The sequence below is a fragment of the Monocercomonoides exilis genome, assembly GCF_001643675.1.
Source record: "Monocercomonoides exilis strain PA203 chromosome Unknown scaffold10-1930038, whole genome shotgun sequence".
In the NCBI taxonomy this organism is placed as follows: domain Eukaryota; phylum Preaxostyla; order Oxymonadida; family Polymastigidae; genus Monocercomonoides; species Monocercomonoides exilis.
This window is the reverse complement of record NW_027150555.1, coordinates 1,787,579-1,809,360: the sequence shown is the minus strand read 5'-3', so window position 1 is coordinate 1,809,360 and position 21,782 is coordinate 1,787,579. Positions and strand designations below refer to the sequence as shown.

At 37.2% G+C, this 21,782-nt stretch overlaps 2 protein-coding genes across 2 annotated transcripts; both read left to right on the top strand.

Moving 5' to 3' along the window:
* Positions 1-4,923: 4,923 nt before the first annotated feature.
* On the top strand, positions 4,924-13,423 carry MONOS_3398 (putative tau-tubulin kinase 1; the record flags this gene model as incomplete). The annotated part of the gene is made up of 7 exons (XM_067873397.1): positions 4,924-5,128; positions 5,197-5,284; positions 5,351-5,477; positions 5,547-5,645; positions 5,704-5,769; positions 6,021-6,113; positions 6,365-13,423. 7 exons carry the CDS (start codon positions 4,924-4,926, stop codon positions 12,737-12,739), a joined length of 7,053 nt encoding a protein of 2,350 aa, XP_067732209.1. The 3' UTR covers positions 12,740-13,423.
* A 250-nt stretch (positions 13,424-13,673) lies between these two features.
* Positions 13,674-21,691, top strand: MONOS_3399 (uncharacterized protein; the record flags this gene model as incomplete). The annotated part of the gene is made up of 5 exons (XM_067873398.1): positions 13,674-13,999; positions 14,065-14,266; positions 14,327-17,520; positions 17,594-17,798; positions 17,864-21,691. 5 exons carry the CDS (start codon positions 13,674-13,676, stop codon positions 21,104-21,106), a joined length of 7,170 nt encoding a protein of 2,389 aa, XP_067732208.1. The 3' UTR covers positions 21,107-21,691.
* Positions 21,692-21,782: the final 91 nt, after the last annotated feature.

Here is a 21,782-nt window from a genome sequence, read left to right as displayed (position 1 = left end):
TAATAATAACAAAAATAGAACTGCCTAGTGCAGGGCTCGAACCTGCGACCGTTGCCTTATTAGAGCAACGCTCTACCGACTGAGCTAACCAGGCTTCTTGAAAACGGAATTTTTTGATTCAAAATTTTTTACTAACTTATTTTGTTTTTATTTTCCTCAAATTCATAAATCACTTTCCGTTTTTCAAACAGATGAAATTCATCTTTTGTTATCATAATGAAAATTTATTGAATGGTATTATTATGGGTGCTTAACCCGCACCCTGGTGCCAAACCCGCCCCCTGCAAATTTCTTGAAAATAGAGATATTTATTTTTGCTTATCACAGTTGTTCATTGATAGTGAATTTGATTGAAACTTATTCAAAAAAATTATATATTTTATTTTTTTATAAAAAGACTTTCAAAAAATTGGATTTATAATATTTTAATTTGGAAAAGAACTTTATCTATATTTACTGAAAAAGAAAAAAAGAAGAGTTCAAAAAATATGTACATGCTTGTTTGTTAATGTGTTTTCAAATATCTTTATTAGGTTTTTGGATTTGAATTATTCAGCAACAAATTTCGCTTTTTATTTTATTGATCAATTCCATTAAAATGTGAAAAACGAATCGAAAGTTCAGTAGCTGCATTGATAGAGGTTTGTAAAAATTGTTTCAAATGGTTTTCTATTACAGCTTTGTATTTTTTATATTATCGCTTATTATATTGTTCTATAACTCATCTGTTTTTTTTTTTGTTTGTATTATTCAACCAGTTTATTCTCTTATTAATTTGTTTTGAATATTTAATATTTGATAAATTGTTTCCATGGTTTGAATGTTATAACATATTTATTGTTGATGTTGGTCAAGTTCTAATATTTTTTTTTTGTGAGTTTAGGTGATACTAATTTATTTGACGATTATTTTTGGTTATTTTGTTGTTTTCAAAATTGCAACTTTTGGTTCTGAGTGTTAATGTTGTTGCGCATATGAATGTTTTATTCACTTGTAACAAAGATGTCAGATTTGCAAATTATGAGCTTTTTGTGTTATATGATATTTTCTTAACAAAACTGTTGTTTTCAGAATAGCTATTTTTAAACAATGATTGTGATGGAATACTTTTAATCTTTGATTTAGTATTCATTTTATATCCAAGTTTTATTTAACCTGAACTGTCGTATTCAAAATGATAATCTCACTGACAAAAATAATAATACTTTTTTCAATAAGGATGATAATAGAAAAAAAATTTGATTAGAAGAAAAATAAATTATACATTCATCGATGTGACTTGAAAAATGTGAAAAAATTTCCAAAATGTTATAAAAATAGTTCAATATGAAAATTAGCTCACAATTTTCATGAAAATACGTTTATCCTCGGCAACAAATGTTTTTTGCAAATCATTATTTAAGAATGATAATTATTAAATTGTTTCAAGAAATTTGAATGATATGATTGGACTGTCTTTGCTTATCAAAAGCTAAATTTTACAAAAAAAAATGAATTGAAAAGAACTCTAAAATACATGTGAAATGAGAAGAAAAGTATATGAACTGACAAATGAAAATATGTTCAATAAATAAAATAACAATTCTCAAATGAAAAATCTGCATTTGTGACAATTCAGTCACATTCAATTGCATGATCACTAATTTTTAATGAAATTTAAAATTTGGAAAACACACGCAATTTGAAATTATTCACATGATAAATACTTTCAACAAGCCAATGATAATATGAAATTTTGAAGATAATATTGAAAGTTGCAGAATGTTTCCTGATCAGTGAAAAACAACAATTCGAAATTTGATTTCAAAAACAAAAAAATAATTAAGTGAATTAAAATAAAAGTGTTTGAAATTTTTGAAAATAAATATCTTCATTTAAAAATAGTTATTAAATAAAACAAAAAACATTTCTATCGCCAATCAAATATAAATGAAACAAAATCAATCATAGTTATCGTATACATCGATAATAACATTAAATAACCACATTTTATATAATAAAAGCAAGTTTTAATTGAAAACCATTTGAAACAATTTTTACAAACCTCTATCAATGCAGCTACTGAACTTTCGATTCGTTTTTCACATTTTAATGGAATTGATCAATAAAATAAAAAGCGAAATTTGTTGCTGAATAATTCAAATCCAAAAACCTAATAAAGATATTTGAAAACACATTAACAAACAAGCATGTACATATTTTTTGAACTCTTCTTTTTTTCTTTTTCAGTAAATATAGATAAAGTTCTTTTCCAAATTAAAATATTATAAATCCAATTTTTTGAAAGTCTTTTTATAAAAAAATAAAATATATAATTTTTTTGAATAAGTTTCAATCAAATTCACTATCAATGAACAACTGTGATAAGCAAAAATAAATATCTCTATTTTCAAGAAATTTGCAGGGGGCGGGTTTGGCACCAGGGTGCGGGTTAAGCACCCATGGTAACAACGCGGGTAAGAGCAGAAGATAGGCGTACCTAAAAATCTTAAAGTTAATCATTCATCCTGCATTATAATCAAGCCACATGCTATTAAAAAGATAAATAATAACAATTTTTTAGATTTGGAGAAAAATTTGTGTGTATCAATGAATAAATCATGAAAAAAAGAAACCCAAAATATTAACTTAAAAAAATTTTGAAGCATCATGGCTATCCACAACTCCAAAATCTTCGTTAAATGTTTCACCATTGACAAGCATGATATTACGTCCTGTTTCAAGGTATTTGACGGTAATAATTTAATTTTTCCTTTTCATATCAATATTATTAAATGGAACAAAACATTGAAAAACTTGAAAATAAATTGGAATATGAAATTGTTTGTTTCATTTTTCCTTCATAATTTTCTTATTTGATATGTAACTTATATGAAACACATGAATAAATGTGAATATCATTTTTATTGCAATTTATCACAAAACAATGAAAAAACTTTGGTCCCCCTATTTTCTGCATTTTCCACAACGCGAACTTTGTGGAACCAAATCTCTATGATTTTCAAGTTTTCATTGATTAATGAATATTTTTTCCCAAACGAATGTTCTATTCACAACGGATGCAACAATAGTGTTTGCAATTTGATTAATAAAAATGTGCATCATTTATCGAATTTATTCAAAACATGAAAGTGATTGATATAAACATTTTTTTTTTGAGATGAAATAAAAACCATACTGTTCGTGAACAATTTATTTCCTTTAAAATAAGCAAACAGATAAAAAAAAAAAAAAAAAAAAAAAAAAAAAAAAAAAAAAAAAACTTATTGACACAGGTTTTCCCATTCGACTGACAATCATTTCATAATTTTTCCTTGTTGCAAAGGTTTAAGTTCAAGCAAGAAACATAATTTTTTATTATTTTTTGATCAAAATGATTTTTTATTTAAGATTAAAAATATATAGCGACGACAAGTTTCGATCTTGTGACCTGTGGGTTATGGGCCCACCACTCTCCCACTGAGCCACGTCGCTGGGAAAGAAGTTTCTCTAATTCTTATTTAAAGCATATTTTTTATCGATCTCTTATGAAAATAACAAAAAATGCTTTCACTTTTCAAAATTAGAGTTACCAACTGTAACTTCATTTTTTATTTTATTTTATTTATTTATTTATTTTTATTTTTATATATTTTTATTATGTAAAAACATAAAAAAAATTTGATAATAAAATGAAAATAATTGAAAGCCTTACAATTCCTAAATAGCTCATGATTTCATACTTTTAAAAAATCTGAACCAGCAATAATTTTTTGTGCTTTACGCGAAATAAATAAATAAAAGGTTAAATAAAGTGAAAGCGAAATGAAATGATTGAAATGAATTATGAATTGTGAATTGTTCAAAAATCTTCTTCCCATTCATCTGACGGAGGAGAAAATTTGCGACTACATTTGCATTTTTGATTCTCATTTTCTTCTTCTGATTCATCTTCTATCCATTTTCTTTTTGAATAAATATCTTTTTCAATCTTCAATTTAGTAATACTTCCGCGTTGTTTTATGACTTCCTTTGATGCAATGTGATTTAGAACAATTTGCAAGGTCATAAGGAACGTTCCCAAAACCAACCTTATAGTCAAAAGAAGCACTGCATATGCTGGTCCAATAAAGTATAAAAAACAACATAATATTGCTAATGTTGTAGCAGAAAATTGAAGTTCACAAAATTGATCCCTGTATTTGTCACGTGATGAAAAAAACGAAGAAAATGTTCCGAATCTGAAAAATAAAACAGCTACAATCGCAAGTAGAAGACACCTTACCCATTTTTTTTGTAGCAAATTCATAAAGTGCTTGAAGCAAAAAGACGATTTAGATGAAAAATTGAAAAATGTTTTCAAGCGAGATGAAAACGAATTTGAAGAATTTGAAGATGGTGAAGCAAAAAAAGAATGAAATGTCCATTCGCTTTCATCACCAGAATCATCATTATAGCTTGAAGAAGTTGATGAAGACGAAGTAGAAGAGGAAGAAGACGATTGTTTCGATAAATCAACTGCAACCAATGATCCACCCTTTGAACTTCGCGTATTTTTGGGTTTATCATCAGAATCCTCAACTGTAACATAACTAAAATGATATTCTTGGGGAGAAAATCCAAGCATAGGGCGACTTATCTTTGCAGGTTTGCTGTGAGTTGAAGATTTTTGTGATAAGCCAATATCCGCTTTAACATTCGCTTGAGACACAAATGGATCATTGGGCGCAGAAGTCGTTTTAATGCCAAACAAAACGAAAAACGAAAGAATTATTACAGTTATCCAATCAGCGATAACTTGCCCTTCTTTTATCATTTTTTGATCTCATATGCATAATTCTATTTTCTCAAATAATTTTTTGAAAATTATATTAAGGTATATGAAGGATCAGAGAAAGTGGAGTTGAAATAAAAGCTGTTTTTTCGTTAGTTGCGTTGTAACATATGGATATCCAACGGTCTACTGTAATCCAATTGTCCGATGCACCAGGGGATCGATTAATTATACTGAAAAAGCTTGGACAAGGTGGATTCGGTACAATTCATCATGCTCGATGGAAAGGGCTTGACCTTGCGATGAAACGTGCTCGCAAACCATCTGGATCGCAAACATTGAAAATTGAAGTTTCAGTTCTGAAAGAATTGCAAGGTATTAATCAACATTTATTTTCGATGATGAAAATAATATTGTAATTCATTCAACAAATAAAAACGCAGGATATGCTCATTTCCCAAGAATTCATCACTCTGGATCCATAGGAAAAGAAGCATTTTATACAATGGATTTGCTCGGTCCAGCACTTTCGTATGCTTCCGGAATGGTTAATGAATTATTTTATGAACAACTTTAATTTCTGTAAAATATATAAAGCGTCATCATGAGAAAACGAAGGAAAAAACGATTCAATATTATAACTATTTGCTTACTAGCAGTGGAATGTATTGAAGCACTCGAGATTTTTCACAACAAAGGATTTATTCATCGCGATGTTAAGCCTGTATGTCGAATCACTTTCAGAAACGAAAAAAGATGCTTCAATTCTATTTTTCTTTGACTTGATTTCAAGGCTAATTTTTTAATAGGACCAAGTGGAAATAGTCATAACATTTATTTAATCGATTACGGCCTAGCCAAAAGATGGAATCCAAACGATATTGGAAAACCAGTTTGAGTGTTATCTTAATAATTTTTTAAAAAAATAATGAGTTCATATGCAAAATTAGCCCAGAAAAGGTGTTGGATTTCGAGGAACTCCGAGATATGCATCGTTGGCGTCCCATCGTGGATATGTATGCTGATGAACAAAATTTTATGTTTTTCTGGAAAAAAAAAGCATTTGTTGTTGTAATTATTATTTTATTTTAAAATATAAACATAATTTATTTTTTGAATTAAGATTTGAGGAGAAATATCTGTTACATTGCTTTCTTTTGTCATATTTTTTTTTTTTTTTTTTTTTTAACTTCAACTTTAACATACTTTCTACTTATTTTTGAAACTTCCAATAAAATTTCAATTCTTCTTTTTCATTATTTCAAAGGAACTTCGAAGAGTGGACGATCTCTGGAGTCTGCTGTATATGCTGGTGGAGTGTGCCAAAAGAAAGCTTCCGTGGTGCACCATCAAAGATAAGGTTTGCCTTTTTAATAAATGTTTTCTTTTCTTTTCTTTTCTTCTTTTTGAAAAAATTTAATCTTTTATTTATTTAACAATAATCGCGTTCGCATTCTTTCTTCTTCTCATTTTCAAACATTTTGCCAATATCTTCGTCTTCTTTTTTCTTTCTTTTTTTCTTTTTTCTCTCTCTCTCTTTCTCTCTCTCTTCTTTCTTCATCATTTAAACACAAAAAATCCACAACCTTCTCTTCTTATAACTCCACCCAGGCGCGCATAGCACACTCCAAACAAGAGTTCCACAGCCACCGCCTCGTCTCCCAGCTTCCCGTGCAGTTCACCCTCTTCTTCGACCACTTACAGTCAATCTCTTCCAATCTCTACTCTTCTGCTTCTTCCTCCTCTTCTGCTTCCTCTTCTTCTTCATCTTCCTCCTCTTCTTCCTCTTCCTCTTATCCCTCCTCCTCTTCTTCCTCCTCTTCCTCTTCTTCCTCTTCCCCCTATCGCCTCATGTCCCCCAGCACCTCCCCCGGCCTCCGCTCTGCGCAATACCCTCTCCCTTCTCATTCCTATCAATTCCCCCAACAATCCCAGTTCTCTCAATACCCCCAGTTCTCCAACCCTTCTTTTCCTTCCTTTCCTTCCAATCCTTCTGTTCCCTCTATGTCTTCTATGGCTTCTATGTCTTCTGTTCCCTCTATGTCCTCTCACAACCCCATCTCCTCCAACACGCCCAGTGCCTGCCCTTCTCCCAGCAGCTCCTGCTGCGACTTCGACGACACCCCCAACTATGCCTATCTGAAACAGCTGATGCTGTCTGTGCTCTCGTCCTTCCACGTCGACCGCACATTCCCTTTTGAGTGGGAGAGGAAGGAAAGGAGGTTCTGTGTGAAGGACGTGGTTATCCCACCCGTTCCACGCCCGGATAGAGAGAAGGGAGGAGGAGGAGGAGAAAGAGGAGAAAGAGGAGCTGTTTCTGGCTCTTCTTCCTCTTCTGCTTCTTCTTCTTCTTCTTCTTCTTCTTCTTCTTCTGGTGTGATTGAGAATCACAGAGGGTATGGAGAGTATGGAAGTGGGCAGCAGCATTTGGGGGTGAACGGGGTGGTGAATGGCGATGATGAAGGAGAAGGGAAAGGAAGGAGGAGGCAAAGAGGAGAAGGAGAAGGAGAAGGAGAAGGAAGAGAAGGAGGAGAAAGAGAGAAGCTGGATGAGAATGAGTCAGCGGGGTCTGTGGAAAGAGAAGAGGATGAGGAGAGCGGGGGAGAAGAAGGAGAAGGAGAAGGAGAAGGAGAAGATGATGACGAAGAATTAGATGATGATGATGATGGAGGCAATGCTGAGTGTTCAGTGAGTTCAGAACAAAGTGAAGAAGAAGGCGCTGCTCATTTGAACGAAAAGCAGATGAAAGAGAAGATAAGTCCGCACATGGGAACGAAGAATGCGAAGATGGGGCGAAGTAAAGGAGAAGCTGGTAGTAATGAATTTGAGAGCAATATGCGACATGTTAGTAATCCTAGCAATAATAACAGCCATAATGCAAATGCTCAAAGCAATATGAATAGTAACAATATTCATAATGTCAACCAGCATTCCTCTTCCTGTGCCTTAATTCCACCTTCACAGCAACAGCAGCAGCAGCAACAACTGTCTCAACAGCTTCAACAGTCTCCACAGTCTCAACAGCAGCATTTCCATCAGTCAAGTTTCGGACATCTCTTACACAGCCACTCGTCCTCTTCACCTGAACTGCCTCAGATGCGACAGACGGACATACAGAAGAGAAACAATAGCAACAGTATCAATAGCAATAGCAATAATAATAGCAATAATAATAATGTTAATAGCAGCATAATTAAAACACGTGATACAAACAGTACAGTTCCTCTGACTCATCCAGCAACCACAACGCCATCTGTTGCATCAGCAGCTACTGCAAACACCGTCTTAACTTCAGCCATCTCAGCCATCACGACCAATCAGACGCTCAACTCTTCCATCGCTTCTGTTGCTTCAGTCACTATGACAGGTGAACACGCACAACAACAACAGCAATATCAACATCAACAGCAGCAGCAGATGAGTCGGATGAGCATCAACAGAGGGATCGGAGATGCAACTAGCACGTGTCAGGACAACATCACACCTGCCTCAACTTATCTGCGGCAGTACTCAATGGAATCAAACATACACCCAAGCACAACTGCTTTCACTTCATCATCATCTTCTTCTTCCTCTTCCTCTTCCTCTTCCTCTTCTTCTTCTTCTTCTTCACTTCATTCCACAGCCCACATCACTTCATCCGAAACATCTTCTTCTTCCTCCTCTTCTTCTTCTTCTTCCTCCTCCTCCTCCTCCTCTTCTTCTTCTTCCTCTATTAATCACAACTCCCCCGACTTCTGCTTCCCATCACACCCAAATGCTGCTAATTCTTCTCTCATCAAAGACCCTTCCTCTCCTTCCTCTCCTTCTGCAAACCTCCGCTTTGCCAACACAAGACAGCTGTCTCAATCACTCACCAGCCTCTTCCGCGCTCCCAGCCCTCCTCTTTCTCAATCTCTTTCTTCTTCCTCTTCTTCTTCCTCTTCTTCTTCCTCCTCTTCCTCCTCTTCTTCTCCATCTTCCATTTCACAACTGCACATTCCATATGTCACAAACACCAACTCTTCCTCTGAAGTAACCACAGCTCATTCAGACTCCTCTGACTTGTCTGTCTCAGTCGAGCAGTCGAAGTCTTCTGCTTATGCTGCACGCTCAATGTCATTTGCCCAGCTGCCTCAGATGCCTCAGACACAACAAGCACAACAAGTGCATCAAATAAATCAAATAAATCAAATAAATCAAATAAATCAAGTCCATCAAATACAACCTATTCACCAGATAAAGCAGATACAACAGAAAGATGCATATGCAACCAAACAGGAAGAGGAGAAGAAGGCGAATGAAGTGGAAGTGATGAAATGCCAGCTGCTGAAGTACCAGCCGTCTGGTGCCAGGCAGAAAGGATCGCACAGCCAGAGTCATTTGATGATGATGATGATGCCTCAATCGCAGCAGCAATCGCAGCAACAATCACAATACAATCAGAATATGAATCAGAATCAGAATTTGACACAGTCTCAGACACACATGATGAACTCATATCAGAATGGAAGTCAGTCTCAACTGCATCAACAGCAACAGCAGCAGCAGATGCAACAACAACAACATCAGCAGCAACAGTTCATTCAACAGCAATCACAACAGCCTCAACAGCCAACCACTCAATCGTATGTCACCTCCTCCTCCTCGCCTTCCGTGACTGTCCTTATCATCTCCTCAGGCAGCAGCACAACTCAGATGGTTCCCTTTGGTACACCTCAGAACATCGCACAGAACATAACACAGGGAATAACACAGAATATTACACAAGGAATAACACAGGGAATGAACCAGCCATCTTCTCAGATACACACACAGATATCGTGTGGCCCAGGCTATGCACAGTTCAACCAGACTCCGCTTCCTCAGCACATCATCACAACTACTACCACTTCTGCTACTGGTGCTGGTGCAAATGTTACTTCTTCTATTTCTTCTTCTTCTTCTTCCTCCTCCTCGTCTTCTGTGCCAAGTTCACAGTCAATACAACCAATGCAATCAACACAAGATTCATCTTTATCAGCACATTCATCTGCTTCCCCCTCAAATCAAGTGACCTTCGCCAACTACATCTCCTCTGCTTCCCCTTTGGCAACCCCACAGCCGTACAAGCCTAATCCAGACATCTCTTCTCTCCAGCCACGCTCTCACTCACATTCTCGTCTGCATCTGCATTCACGTTCTGGTTCTGGCTCTGGTTCTAATTCGAATTCAAATTCAAATTCTCGTTCGAATTCTCGCTCTAATTCATTCACAGTTTCTTTCTCTGAGAATAAGCAAGTGCCTGTTAATATGCACTCTTCTTCTTCTTCTTCTTCTTCTTCCTCTTCCTTATCTTCTTCTGCCTTACCTGTGATCCACCCAGCTGCTTCTCAAGATGCCTACGTCCCTTCCTCCTCTGTTTCATCATCATCTTCTTCTTCTTCTTCCAACAAGCTGTATGCTCATCAAATTCCTCTTCCTCACATGTCACCTCCACCTTGCCTTCCTCTCTCCTCTTCCTCTGCTTCTCTTCACTATCAACCTTCCTCTTCTCCATTTGTATTAACAGCCTCTTCTCCTTCCTCCTCCTCCTCTTCTCTTCTTCCTTCTTCTTCCCATCAGAAATCTGCTGTCTCAATCATCGCCAGGCAGCACACAGCAGCCAGATTGTATGCCTCGGCAGTAGAGGCAGACCCGTCTGTGATTGAGAGGAAGAAGAAGGAGAGGAAAGAAGTAGAGAAGATGCTGCCGTTTTTGGAGCAGAAGGAAAAGAAGGAAAAGAAGGAAAGGAAAGAAAGAAAGGAGAAGAAAGAGAATAAGGAGAGGAAGGAGAGGAGAGAAGGGAGAGGAGATGTGAATGGAAGAAGAGAACCACTAAGATCAATCAGTGCATCAGGCGAGATAAACGAAGAAAACGAAACAGACAGGAAAAACAAGGAGGTTGAAGGAGCCAGCGAGAAAGAGAAAGAGAAAGAGAAAGAAGAAGAGCACAGGATGAGCAAGCAAGGGAAAGGCAAATGTGAAATGGGGTCAGAAACGCCGAGGAATGACGTGGTGTCATTGGGAGGGAGTGACGATAATATTTCACTGGTGAGCACATCAAGTGAGGAAGAGGTGAATGAAGAAGAAGGGGTGAACAATGAGAGAGGAGTGCATAGCAACATATCTTCAGCAGATGGCAGCAGTTGCAGCAGAAGCAGAAGCAGAAGTCGAAGTCGAAGTCAAAGTCAAAGTCAAAGTGAAAGCAGAAGCAGCAGCTGTGATGAATGCAATGAGGACGACAATGCAGACGAGAACGGCTTCACATTTGATGCCACCACGATGATGTCGATGATGAGCGACGCTGGCTCTCTTGTGCAGCAGCTCCGCCTGGCGTCTCCTTCTCCTTCTCCCGCGCCTTCCTGCTCGCCGGCCTTTAAGACAGCTCAAATGGGCGGAGAAAACGGGTTGCACGGGATGGAGTATACAATCTGCCTCAGACAGAACACAGAGTCAACAGCATCACTGCAGGAAATGCAGCCAGCTTCGATGGGATCGTTTGGCGGGTGTTCGTTCAATGTTGGGAGGAGAAGCTCTCCTTCTCCTTCTCCTTCTCATTCGCCTGCACATGCCTATCCCTATCAGTACCAGCATCAGCAGCAGCAGCAACAGCAACAGATGTCAGTTAATCAACAGTCTCGCTCTGGCTGCTCCACTCCTTCTCGTTCACAGCACTCTCAGCATTCTCATCACTCTCAGCAAAGCATAGGCGCAAGTGCTGGCTCTGCTGCAGGCACAGGCTCAGGTGCTGCATCTTGTTTCTCTCCGTCGATGGGCTCATGTGTGGACGAGCTGTCGTTCCAGTTTGGGTCGCTTTCAGGGAAAGAGGAGAACATGCAGCTGAACAATGCAGATTCAGAGGCTGTGCGGAAGATGATGATGCAGTCACTGAACTCTTATTGCGAGCACATCGACAGAAAACTGGCAAATACGGACACGAGAGACATAGGACATGACAACAGCAGTGGCTGTGTGAATGTTGGAATGGGTGTGAATTCTAATGCTGGGGAAGGAGGAGGAAGATGTGGTGGAGGAGGAGGAGGAGGAATTAACACAGACAATCAGCAGAATGGAGAGCAATCGCAGAGTTACTCCCTCCGCCGATATTCCAAACTGTCTCATTCTTCACAGCTTTCCGCGTCGCTTCCTGTTCTTATTCGGATGTCATCGTCTTCATCGCCATCATCATCATCATCTTCTTCTTCTTCTTCTTCTTTATCGTCATCGACATCATCACATATGAATAAAGACAGCAAGACACATCTGAACTCTTCGGGTGCTGCTGTGTCTTCAGCAGGAGCTGATGCTTCAATGGGCATGGGAGTGTCACTGCAGGACACAAACAAGTCATCCAACAGGACGCTTTCGCGCCTGTCGCACTGCTCCTCGACGTCTTCCCTGCGGCTCATGCAAATGCAGCAGCCGCTCTCTGAAATCCAGGCTGCGCTCACTTCCTCGTCTCGCGTGACGAATCAGTCGTCATGTCGTTCCACATGTCAAAAGGATGCTCCGTTCCCGTTTACAGCGATGACCGCTGGGGGTCTGTCGATCTTCCACTCGAGCCCTGACTTGTCTGTCCCGGCTACTTATTCATTTGCTGCGTGGGACGATGCAATATCGGCTAAGGGATGTGGCTCTTACAAAGAGGGAGGAGGAGGAGGAGGAGGAGGAGGAGGAGATGTGTGCAGAACACCAGAAAGAAATGACAAGAGCGAAGGGGTTGAGATGAAGAAGGAAGGAGACAAAAGAAGATGGAAGAGCGGGGTGGGAGATGGGCAGGAAAGGGACGTGCATCGTTTTGAAAAGGAGGAGAAGGAAAGCGGGCATCGGCAGATGCGGCAGCTTTCTCGTGGACAGGGAGAAGGGGCAGGAGGAATGGAAGAAATGACCAATAAACAGATGGGAATGGGAAGCTTTCAAAGCAAAGGTGCAGATAAAGGAGGTGGCGGAGGTGGTGGGGGTGGAGGGTGTTGCGTTATTTTATGATTTTTTTTTATTTCCCTTTTCAAGAATTAGACGATTAGACTTGTTATTATTTATATGTTGAAAATTGTTATTTATAAAAAGTTTTTTCACCTTACAATTGTTGTTTTCGTACTTCTTATGTTAATTAGGTAAAACTTCATCTCAGCGAACCTCATTTCATTTTCTTTTTCTTTCATTCTATTTTGTTTTTCTGTTCATTAGATAAATCTAATGCTTTTCATATAATTTCCCCTGTTATTGCCTATTTATCTTTATTTTTGTTAATTATCAACTTCTTCATTTTTCATGCTTTTTGCGTGCAAATTAATGCTTTCTCATCAACTATTTTTTCTTTTCTTCATTTGTTATTGGTCTTTACGATGATGATGCTGTTTATTGGACGCATCTATTCGGATTTTGTTGAATTTCTTCTCAAATTTAATATTTTTTTACAATTATTTACATAATTTATGTATTTTTCTTGTACTATGAGCAAAATTCCATCATTGCAATGTTGTTTAACATGTTTTTATAATTTTGTGAAAGTCTTTTTTGAAATTTTACCAAACATATTTCATATTTTTGTTAATCTCACATTTATTTTATCCCACTTATTGCACTTCTCTTTGACATCATAACTTCTCTTTTGAACACGTGTGCATTAAAGCAAGAATGCTGAAAAAAAATTAGGATAAAATTCTGTTATGTTATGTTTGTTTTTATAAATATTTTGTGAAAAGTGAATTTGAGGTACCTGTTCGAAACTGAACATTTTTTGATTGGAAAAGAAAATTAAAATATATTAAACAGCAAGTATGTTATAAATACAAATAAAAAATATCAAATAAGCAGTTTATTTTTGAACTTTAACATTTTCTTTTCCCTTTAAAAATTGTGTCGTTGATTCATATTATAGTTTGTTTTGATCTGAGATCGTTTTTTATTTTTTCGAGTGATGGCGTTATCTATATTCTATACGCTTCTTCTTGTTGCATATCCTTTGATTGGATTTAACATTCATCTTACTGTTGATCCTAATGGAAAAGATAAGGATGAATGCTGGGCAGACGGAGCTGACCCATGTAAAACTATTGCTTATGCATTGAAAAATACAGTTGAAAGCGTCGAATTAACAATCAATGCAGGAATATTCACAGAAGAATCTGAAGTGACCGTTTTAAAAGGAAATGATCTGATGATAAAAGGCCAACTTAAACAGAGTGTTCTCAATGCAAGAGTTCCTCAACAAAACGCTCTTTTTGTAGTTAAAGAATCAAAGATGTTTGATTGTTTATATGTTTTCTTTTTTCCTTTCTTTTTTTAAACAAAATATTTTCTTTATCTAGGGTTGAATTTAACTCTTTTACCATAAGCACAAATACTCATGGAGGAATAATCATTGAGTCAAAGTGCGACACAGTAACATTTAATGAGGTTTTATTTACAAATGGAGGAGATGCAACAAATTGGTTTCTTCCAATCAGTGTTGACGATTCACAGAAAATTACATTAAATCTTCATACTGCATCAGAACTTTCCATTCCAACGGTACGCAACAGTTTATTAATTCGTTATATCATTTTTGCATTTTTTATTTCATTTTTTTAGACATATTCAAGACTTCCTTATTTCATTGAATTGCACGATACAGATACAGTAAATATAAATGGAAAAGTGGATGAAAATACAATTGCAGAATTCACTTATAAGCAAATTGGACTTGCAGCAATTACAAACTGCAAAACAGTTTCTATTAAAGATATTTCTTTCAATACGCATGCTGGAAATAAAATTCTTTTGGATAAAGGCTCATTGATTACACTCAACAATTTGCAGTTTAATGTCAATCCAAAAACTCACTCTTTTAATAGTGACAGCTTATTGGACGAAATTGAGAAAGAAATGAGCAGAAACCAAGTTTATTATAATTCCCTGAACAATGTTGATCCCGTGTATATTGACGCCTCACCGGTATACACACCAAGTGCAGTGTTTGTAAGTGGTTCTGACGATATCACAATTGGAAATTGCAAATTCCAGCAATTGCATTCCATGGGTGTTGTAATTGATTCAGTTCAGAAATGTACAATAACCGGCTCAACATTCTCACACAATGTTATGGGATATTCTCCATCAGCATTGTTTGAAAAGAGAATCGTTGATGGTGCAGAAGACAAGTTTGGAGGATGTGGATGCTCGTTGACAATCACGGGTGTCAGTGATACTTTAAAATTGGACGATCTTACATTTTCTGATAACAGTCTCACTTACGAAAATTGGGGTTCCATGAGCAAAAGCAATGGAGTTGAGTTTGATCGTCGCTTGAAATCAATTTCCAATGACTTTACTGCAACAACTCGCAATTTTGCGATGGATATTGTTTCAGCTGATTTGTGGATAAGCCATGTTAGTGGAAATAATGATGCAACCATGAACAAAATAAAACTTGAACAAGAAAATATGGCTTATGATGCTACAATGTTTGATGATAATTCCAAGGCTGAGCATTTTATCGTTCCAGATTTTGCTGAAAGTGCGCCAACAGTTGTGAATATGATGCATGCAGTCAGTGTCCGTCCTTCAACTGTGCTTTTTGTGATGGATGTTCAATGCGCACTCAAAATTACAGATCTGCAGATATCTGCTTCTCAAGGTACAGCAGCTGTATTTTTCTCCACTGTCGATCTTGATTGGAATCAAGGCAGCGTGAAAAATATGAAAACTCAACCAAACGTTTTCTGCGAATCTGCTATTTTGATTGCTTCTGAAAAGGACAACACAAAAATAGCACTGCACGGTATTACCAGTACAGACATCAAACCCTCAAAAGCATCTCATAGCGTTCGTACATCCAGCGTTTATGGAGACGATGGATGGAAGCTTCCAGAAGGAGGAGCCTTTGTGCTTCATCCTTCAACGGCGTATCACTCCATAACTGGTGGAGAATCATCTGGAGCTGTCCTTACGGTCAAAGGAGTTGATTCACTGACTGTCGAAGGCCTTACTTGCGAAAAAGCAGAATCAAATGGCCATGGAGGCGCTGTTGCCATTTTTGATACAAAGACAGTTTCTTTCACCACTTTAGCTATAACAGATTGCAAATCCAAAGGAAACGGAGGAGGATTGGCTATTCTGGATGATAAATTAGAATCTTTAAGTTTCAATGGACTGACCATTACAAAATGCAGCTCTGGAATGAACGGTGGTGCAGTTTATTTGCCACTTTTGAAAAATGCGAATGACGTTAACGTTGTTGTGACTTTTACTGGAAAAAGCACAATCACTGATTGCAGCGGAAGTGAAGGTGGTGGCTTATTCATTGGATCTCAGGATGGTACTAAAGCTGATAAAGTTTCAAAGACAAACTTTGAAGTCGCAAAGTCAACATTCACACTGAAAGCTACAAACCTTGAAATTAGTAAATGCACTGCATCATATGGTGGAGGGTTATACCTTGGCTCTATTCAGCATCAATGCAAAATCTCGCTTGATGATGTGAATGTTCATGATTGTAAGGCATTTGTTGCGGGAGGTGGGATGCTTGTCTCTGCCTTGGTGCAAATTGTACCATCTAAAGCACTTTCAAATGACGCTGTTGACTATCTCACAATCAAAGGCTCAAAATTCATTAGCAACGAGGCATCTGGAATGGGAGGAGGTTTATTTGCACATATTATCCCATTCACTGTGAAGCTGGACAATTCAGCAAACGAGGATCAATGGCCATCTGTGTACATTACTGAAACAACCTTTACTGATAACAAATGCTTCGGAGCATTGCATGATGTATCACATGGACTTTCTGGTGGAGGAGGAATGGCAATCATGTTCTGTGAAAATCATCGTTCAGCTTCAAATGCAGAAACATACAACACAAGAATTACGGGCTGCACATTCAGCCAAAATATTGGAGGTGCATTCTGTGCATTGGAAGCAGTTGTCGCTCAATTGAGAGAAAACACATTCCAATCAAACAAGAATCAAATTGGCCATGCTACAGTACAGACCAACCTGAATATTGAATGTTTCAAGTCAAAGCTTAACATTGCAAAAACCAACCACTTTTTCTCTGATGAACAGGAAGAAGATGCAAAATACATGTATTATGCTTGCGATTCAACTTGTGAGGCATTCGGCGTTTCTGAAATGAAATGCACTGTTGAGCCAAAGGTTGAGCCCACACCTGATGTGAAGAAATTGCCAATCGCTTCCTATCCAGACGTTCCCAAGATCGTTTTCGAGTTCGATTCTCTTGTCCTTTCACATCCTATTATTATGGCGTCAACATCTGGAACTGTTAAGCCTCCAATTGATCCTGACATGATGCAAAACTTCGAATTTCAGGATGCTCCATCGCAAATAATTGATGCTGTTGCAGAAAGAGTTGAAGGAAATCCTTCAAAAGTTAGGATTTCTTCGGTCGCTGATACTGTGACTCTAAACGGATTCCCACAGGAACCTCCAAAAAGTTTATTCTTTTATGTTACCGCTGATGGATACCATTGGACGAAGCCAGCGGATCTGAAACTGGAAGATGACAGACAAAAAGTTACAGTTGATCCAGAAGGTGAAGATAATGACGAATGCATGAATGGAGAATCTAACTGCAAAACAATCAGCTACGTTATATCAAAGCGTGCAACAGAAGTGGTTATCACAATCAACAATGGAATGTTTTCTGAAGCAGACTCAGTCAAAATTAACCAAGGCAAATATGTTGATATTAAAGGGCAAAAGAGAGAATCAACAATCACTGCAGAAAACGGTGACGAACCAGTTTTTGTTTTGAACGGAGTTGAAAGGTGTGAATATTGATTTTATAGTTGATAATGCTTATGATATTTAATTTCTTTTGTTTGTTTATTTGTTTTTCAGATTCCTATTTCAGTCTTTGTGCGTTGTAACTGAAAAAAGAGGTGGCTTGATATTTACAGGACAAAGCACTAACATCAAAATCATTGATGTACTGTTTGAAAACATGCTTGCTACTCCTGCAACTTGGTATACGCCTATTTCAATAACTGATGCTTCAAATGTTTACATCAGATTGGATTCAACTTCAACATTTAATGCAGATGAGGTATTTTCATTTTATTATTATTGTTATTATTAATGCTTATAAATATAAATATTTGTAAATTGCAGTATGAACAGAAACTTCCATATATGATTGAATGCAGAAATACCAAAACACTTGAGATTACTGGATCAGATAACGGATCTCCAAAAGTGGACTTTGGATTTAAAGCAGTCTCATTGGCCTCTTTGATCAACTGCGAAGATGTTCAAATTCACGACATCGCCTTCAGCACTCACGTGGGCAATAAGATTTTCGTAAAAGAAGGTAAAAACTACAAAATTACCAATATTGAATTCAATTCAAATGCACAGTTAACAAACGCTGATGGTCTTTCCATTCTGTCTGAAGTTGAAAATGAAGCCAAAAAGGCATTAAAGCCTTCTTCTCAATTTGCTGATGATGATACAGTTTATACACCAGCAGCAGTGTATGTCGCAGGAATCGATATTCTCTCAGTGAAAAGCTGTGTCTTTGACCATCTTCATTCGATGGGTCTTGTGGTTGAGAGAATTGGTGAATGCACACTCGAAGATCTGAAGTTTGAACATAATGTGATGGGGCTGGCACCATCATTTATGGCAGCTAAAAGAACACACAATAATGTTCTCAACACATTTGGTGGTTGCGGATGCTCATTGACTGCTGTGGAAATCACAAAGAAATTCACTGTGAATAATCTCAACTTTGCAGATAACAGCTTATCCTATGAGAACTGGGCACTTGTTGATTTTGATAACAGCAACAATGAAGAAAGCAATTGGTTCAGGAGCCAGGGCACCACGGCTTATCCGTTTACTGCCGTCATTAGAAATTATGCATCTGATACTGTTTCTGCTGATTTCTGGATGAGTCACGTTTGCGAAGATTCTTCCCTTACAAAAGTGCTATTTACAAATAACAGAATGTCATATGAATCTTTCATGTATGAAACATCGTCATTGAAAGATCACTTTATCGTACCTGAATTTGCGTTTTTGGCCCCGACTATAAGCAATCTGATGCATTCTGTGGACATTACTCCATCAGCCAACTTGTTCTATTTGGGAACGGAAGGCGTCATCACAGTGAAGCAGTTGGAAGTCAGAAACTCTGAAGGAACTGCAGCTGCATTCATTAATGTGAAGAACTTGATCTTGGAAGATTTCACTGCTGACACACTGAAAACACAGCCAAATGTGTTCTGTGAATCAGCATTGCTTGTTTCTTCAAATGAAGAAATTCAGTCTCGTGTTACCCTTTCTAATTGCCACGTTAATGGTGTGTATCCCGCTAGAGTTTCAATTGGCAGAAAAACTGGAACAAAATACGGCGATGACGGATGGTCGTTCGAAAATAACGGAAAAGAAGCAATTCATCCAACTTACGCCATGAACTCGATGAACGGTGGTGAATCGTCTGGTGGATTCGCAACGTTTATTGGAATCAACAAGTTATTCATTCAACAAGGAACAGTCCAGAAAGTCGATTCTAACGGCAATGGAGGTGCTTTTGCTGTATTTGGATCAGATTCTGTGAATGTTGATAGCATTTCAATTAGCGAATGCAACTGCGAAGGAAATGGTGGAGCATTCGCCATTTTAAGCCCAGCAATGACCAAGGCCACTTTCACAGGAATAAAAGTTTCCAATTGTCACGCAAAAGGAAACGGAGGAGGGTTGTATGTTCCATTAATGAACGAACACGATGCAACATCAACTGAAATTAGTTTGAGCAACGATTGCACATTCGATTTGTGTTCTGCCTGTGAAGGTGGTGCTATTTATGTTGCAACAAAGGATGGAACAGTCTTTAATCCCAAGCCAGAAAATGCAATTCCAACAACAATTGTTTCAACCTTGACTGTGAAACTTTTGGGTGGTGTGATTTCACATTGCACAGCTGCTTATGGTGGTGGCTTGTACGTGGGATCATTGCAGCACAAGAACACTTTGCACATGCGCAGCGTTTCTGTTAGTGATTGCAAATCATTCATAACTGGTGGTGGTCTCTTCTTCTCTGGCCTGCTGAAACTTACTGACGTTGTTGCTGAAAACGACGATCCAGAAGTTGAACAATATTTCTATTTGGAATCTACAACATTTACAAACAACGAAGCATCTTCAATTGGTGGTGGAGCATTTGCACATGTTGTGCCAGTCACGCAACAAAAAGCTCTGAGGAATGCAGATGAGCTTCCAACTGTGTATGTTAAATCTGGCAAATTTGAAAACAACAAATGCTATGGCTCCTTGTATGATCTTGTGCATGGTGCAGCTGGTGGTGGAGGATTTGCTGAGATGGTCTGCGAGAAGCACAACGCCCAATCGAATGAGGCAACGAAGTACAATACGAAAATCGAGGGAACATTATTCGATTCCAACGTTGGTGGTGGGTTCTCTGCAATTGAAGGAGTAGCTGCAATCTTGAAAGATAACACCTTCAAGAAGAATAAGAACGAGGCGCAGCACACATATCCATCGCCTTTGAACATTGAATGCTACAAATCAAAACTGAATATTGATGAATCGAACAAATTCATTGGAAGTGATGACAAAGAAGGATCTGATTATTCATATTATTCATGTGATGGAGAATGTGAAGGCTTTACAGAAACTAAGTATATGTGCACAAAGCATGACAAGACAAAGATCAAGAAATCTTCCAGTATGGCAGATCTTAACAAAAACACATATCCTGAATTGCCAAGTGCTATTTTCATTATGGAATCTCTCGAAATCAGCCATCCATTGATTTTGATTTCAACCTCAGAAGATGTTACTCCTCCACAAGACAAGGATGTTATCGATGCAATGTTGCAACGAAATTCGATTATCAGACAAATGAAGCTTTCATCTCGTGGACGTGTTGCCTTGATGTCAAAACGTAAATCAAGTTTCATCTCTTTGAATAGTTCAATGAACGAAAACGAAGATCTACCTCCGATGCAGTTAGAGGAATCCAGAGCCTACAGATCGAAAACAGAAGTTTCACTTGAAGTCTTTGTGCAAACCTTGAAATCAAAAATTGTCCTTGAGGGCTTTCCAAAGGAAGCTCCATCGAGCCTTTGGTTCTTTGCAACTGCTGATGGAGTGCATTGGACAGCACCCATCAGCGTCGATCTGTTAAACATTCTTTCTGAAGAAGATTCCCAAAAATGGGGATGGATTTCATTTGGTATCCTGATTTCCTTCATTTTGATATTTGTTTTGTTGGTCGGCCTGCTTAAGCTCATTACTTACTTTGTGGAGAAGAGAAGAAACAGAGGATATATCGATATTGAAAAGAACTACACACAACGAGCTCTCGGAGGAGATAATAAAATGGTTTAATTTTTCTATTAGAGAAATTACTTTGGTAGCAAAAACGTAATGTTTATTTTTTTATTAATTTTTTCAAATCATATTTTAACTTTATTTTTTAACTTATTCTATTCTCCCAAGTCTACTACACACAACATAAGTTGATAGAGTGATTAATTTTTTAAAAAATATATTTTGTTCTTTTTCAAAAAAACACCAAATGAGCACTTTAGGATTGCATTCCTTTTTCCTTAAAAAAGGGGGAGGAAATCTTTTCTGGAATCTTGTTATTACAATATCTATTTTATGTTTTGCTCAACGAGCAATTTAGGTGAAGCGCATAAATAATAAAGTTCACTCAAAACTTATTGAAAAATCTTCAACAGAAAGTCTTCAAACCTCATTTGAAAGTTTATTAAACAATTATTCACTCAAAATTTAAACAAATCCGTTTGGAAGGTTTATCACGCAATCTAAAAAATCCCTTGAAATTTGATTGGATTCTTTTATCTAAAATATTCACAAAACCTTCAAGAAGGTGAAAAATGTTTCTTTAAAGAAATCACAAAATATTTTATAAGTACATTACACGAATAACTTTCATAAAAGGATTGTGATAATTTTTTTTTTAATATCAATTAAAAATGAGGATATTTATTTCCAATTTTACACTTATCCTCAAAGCATTCAAACTCCAATTTTTTGT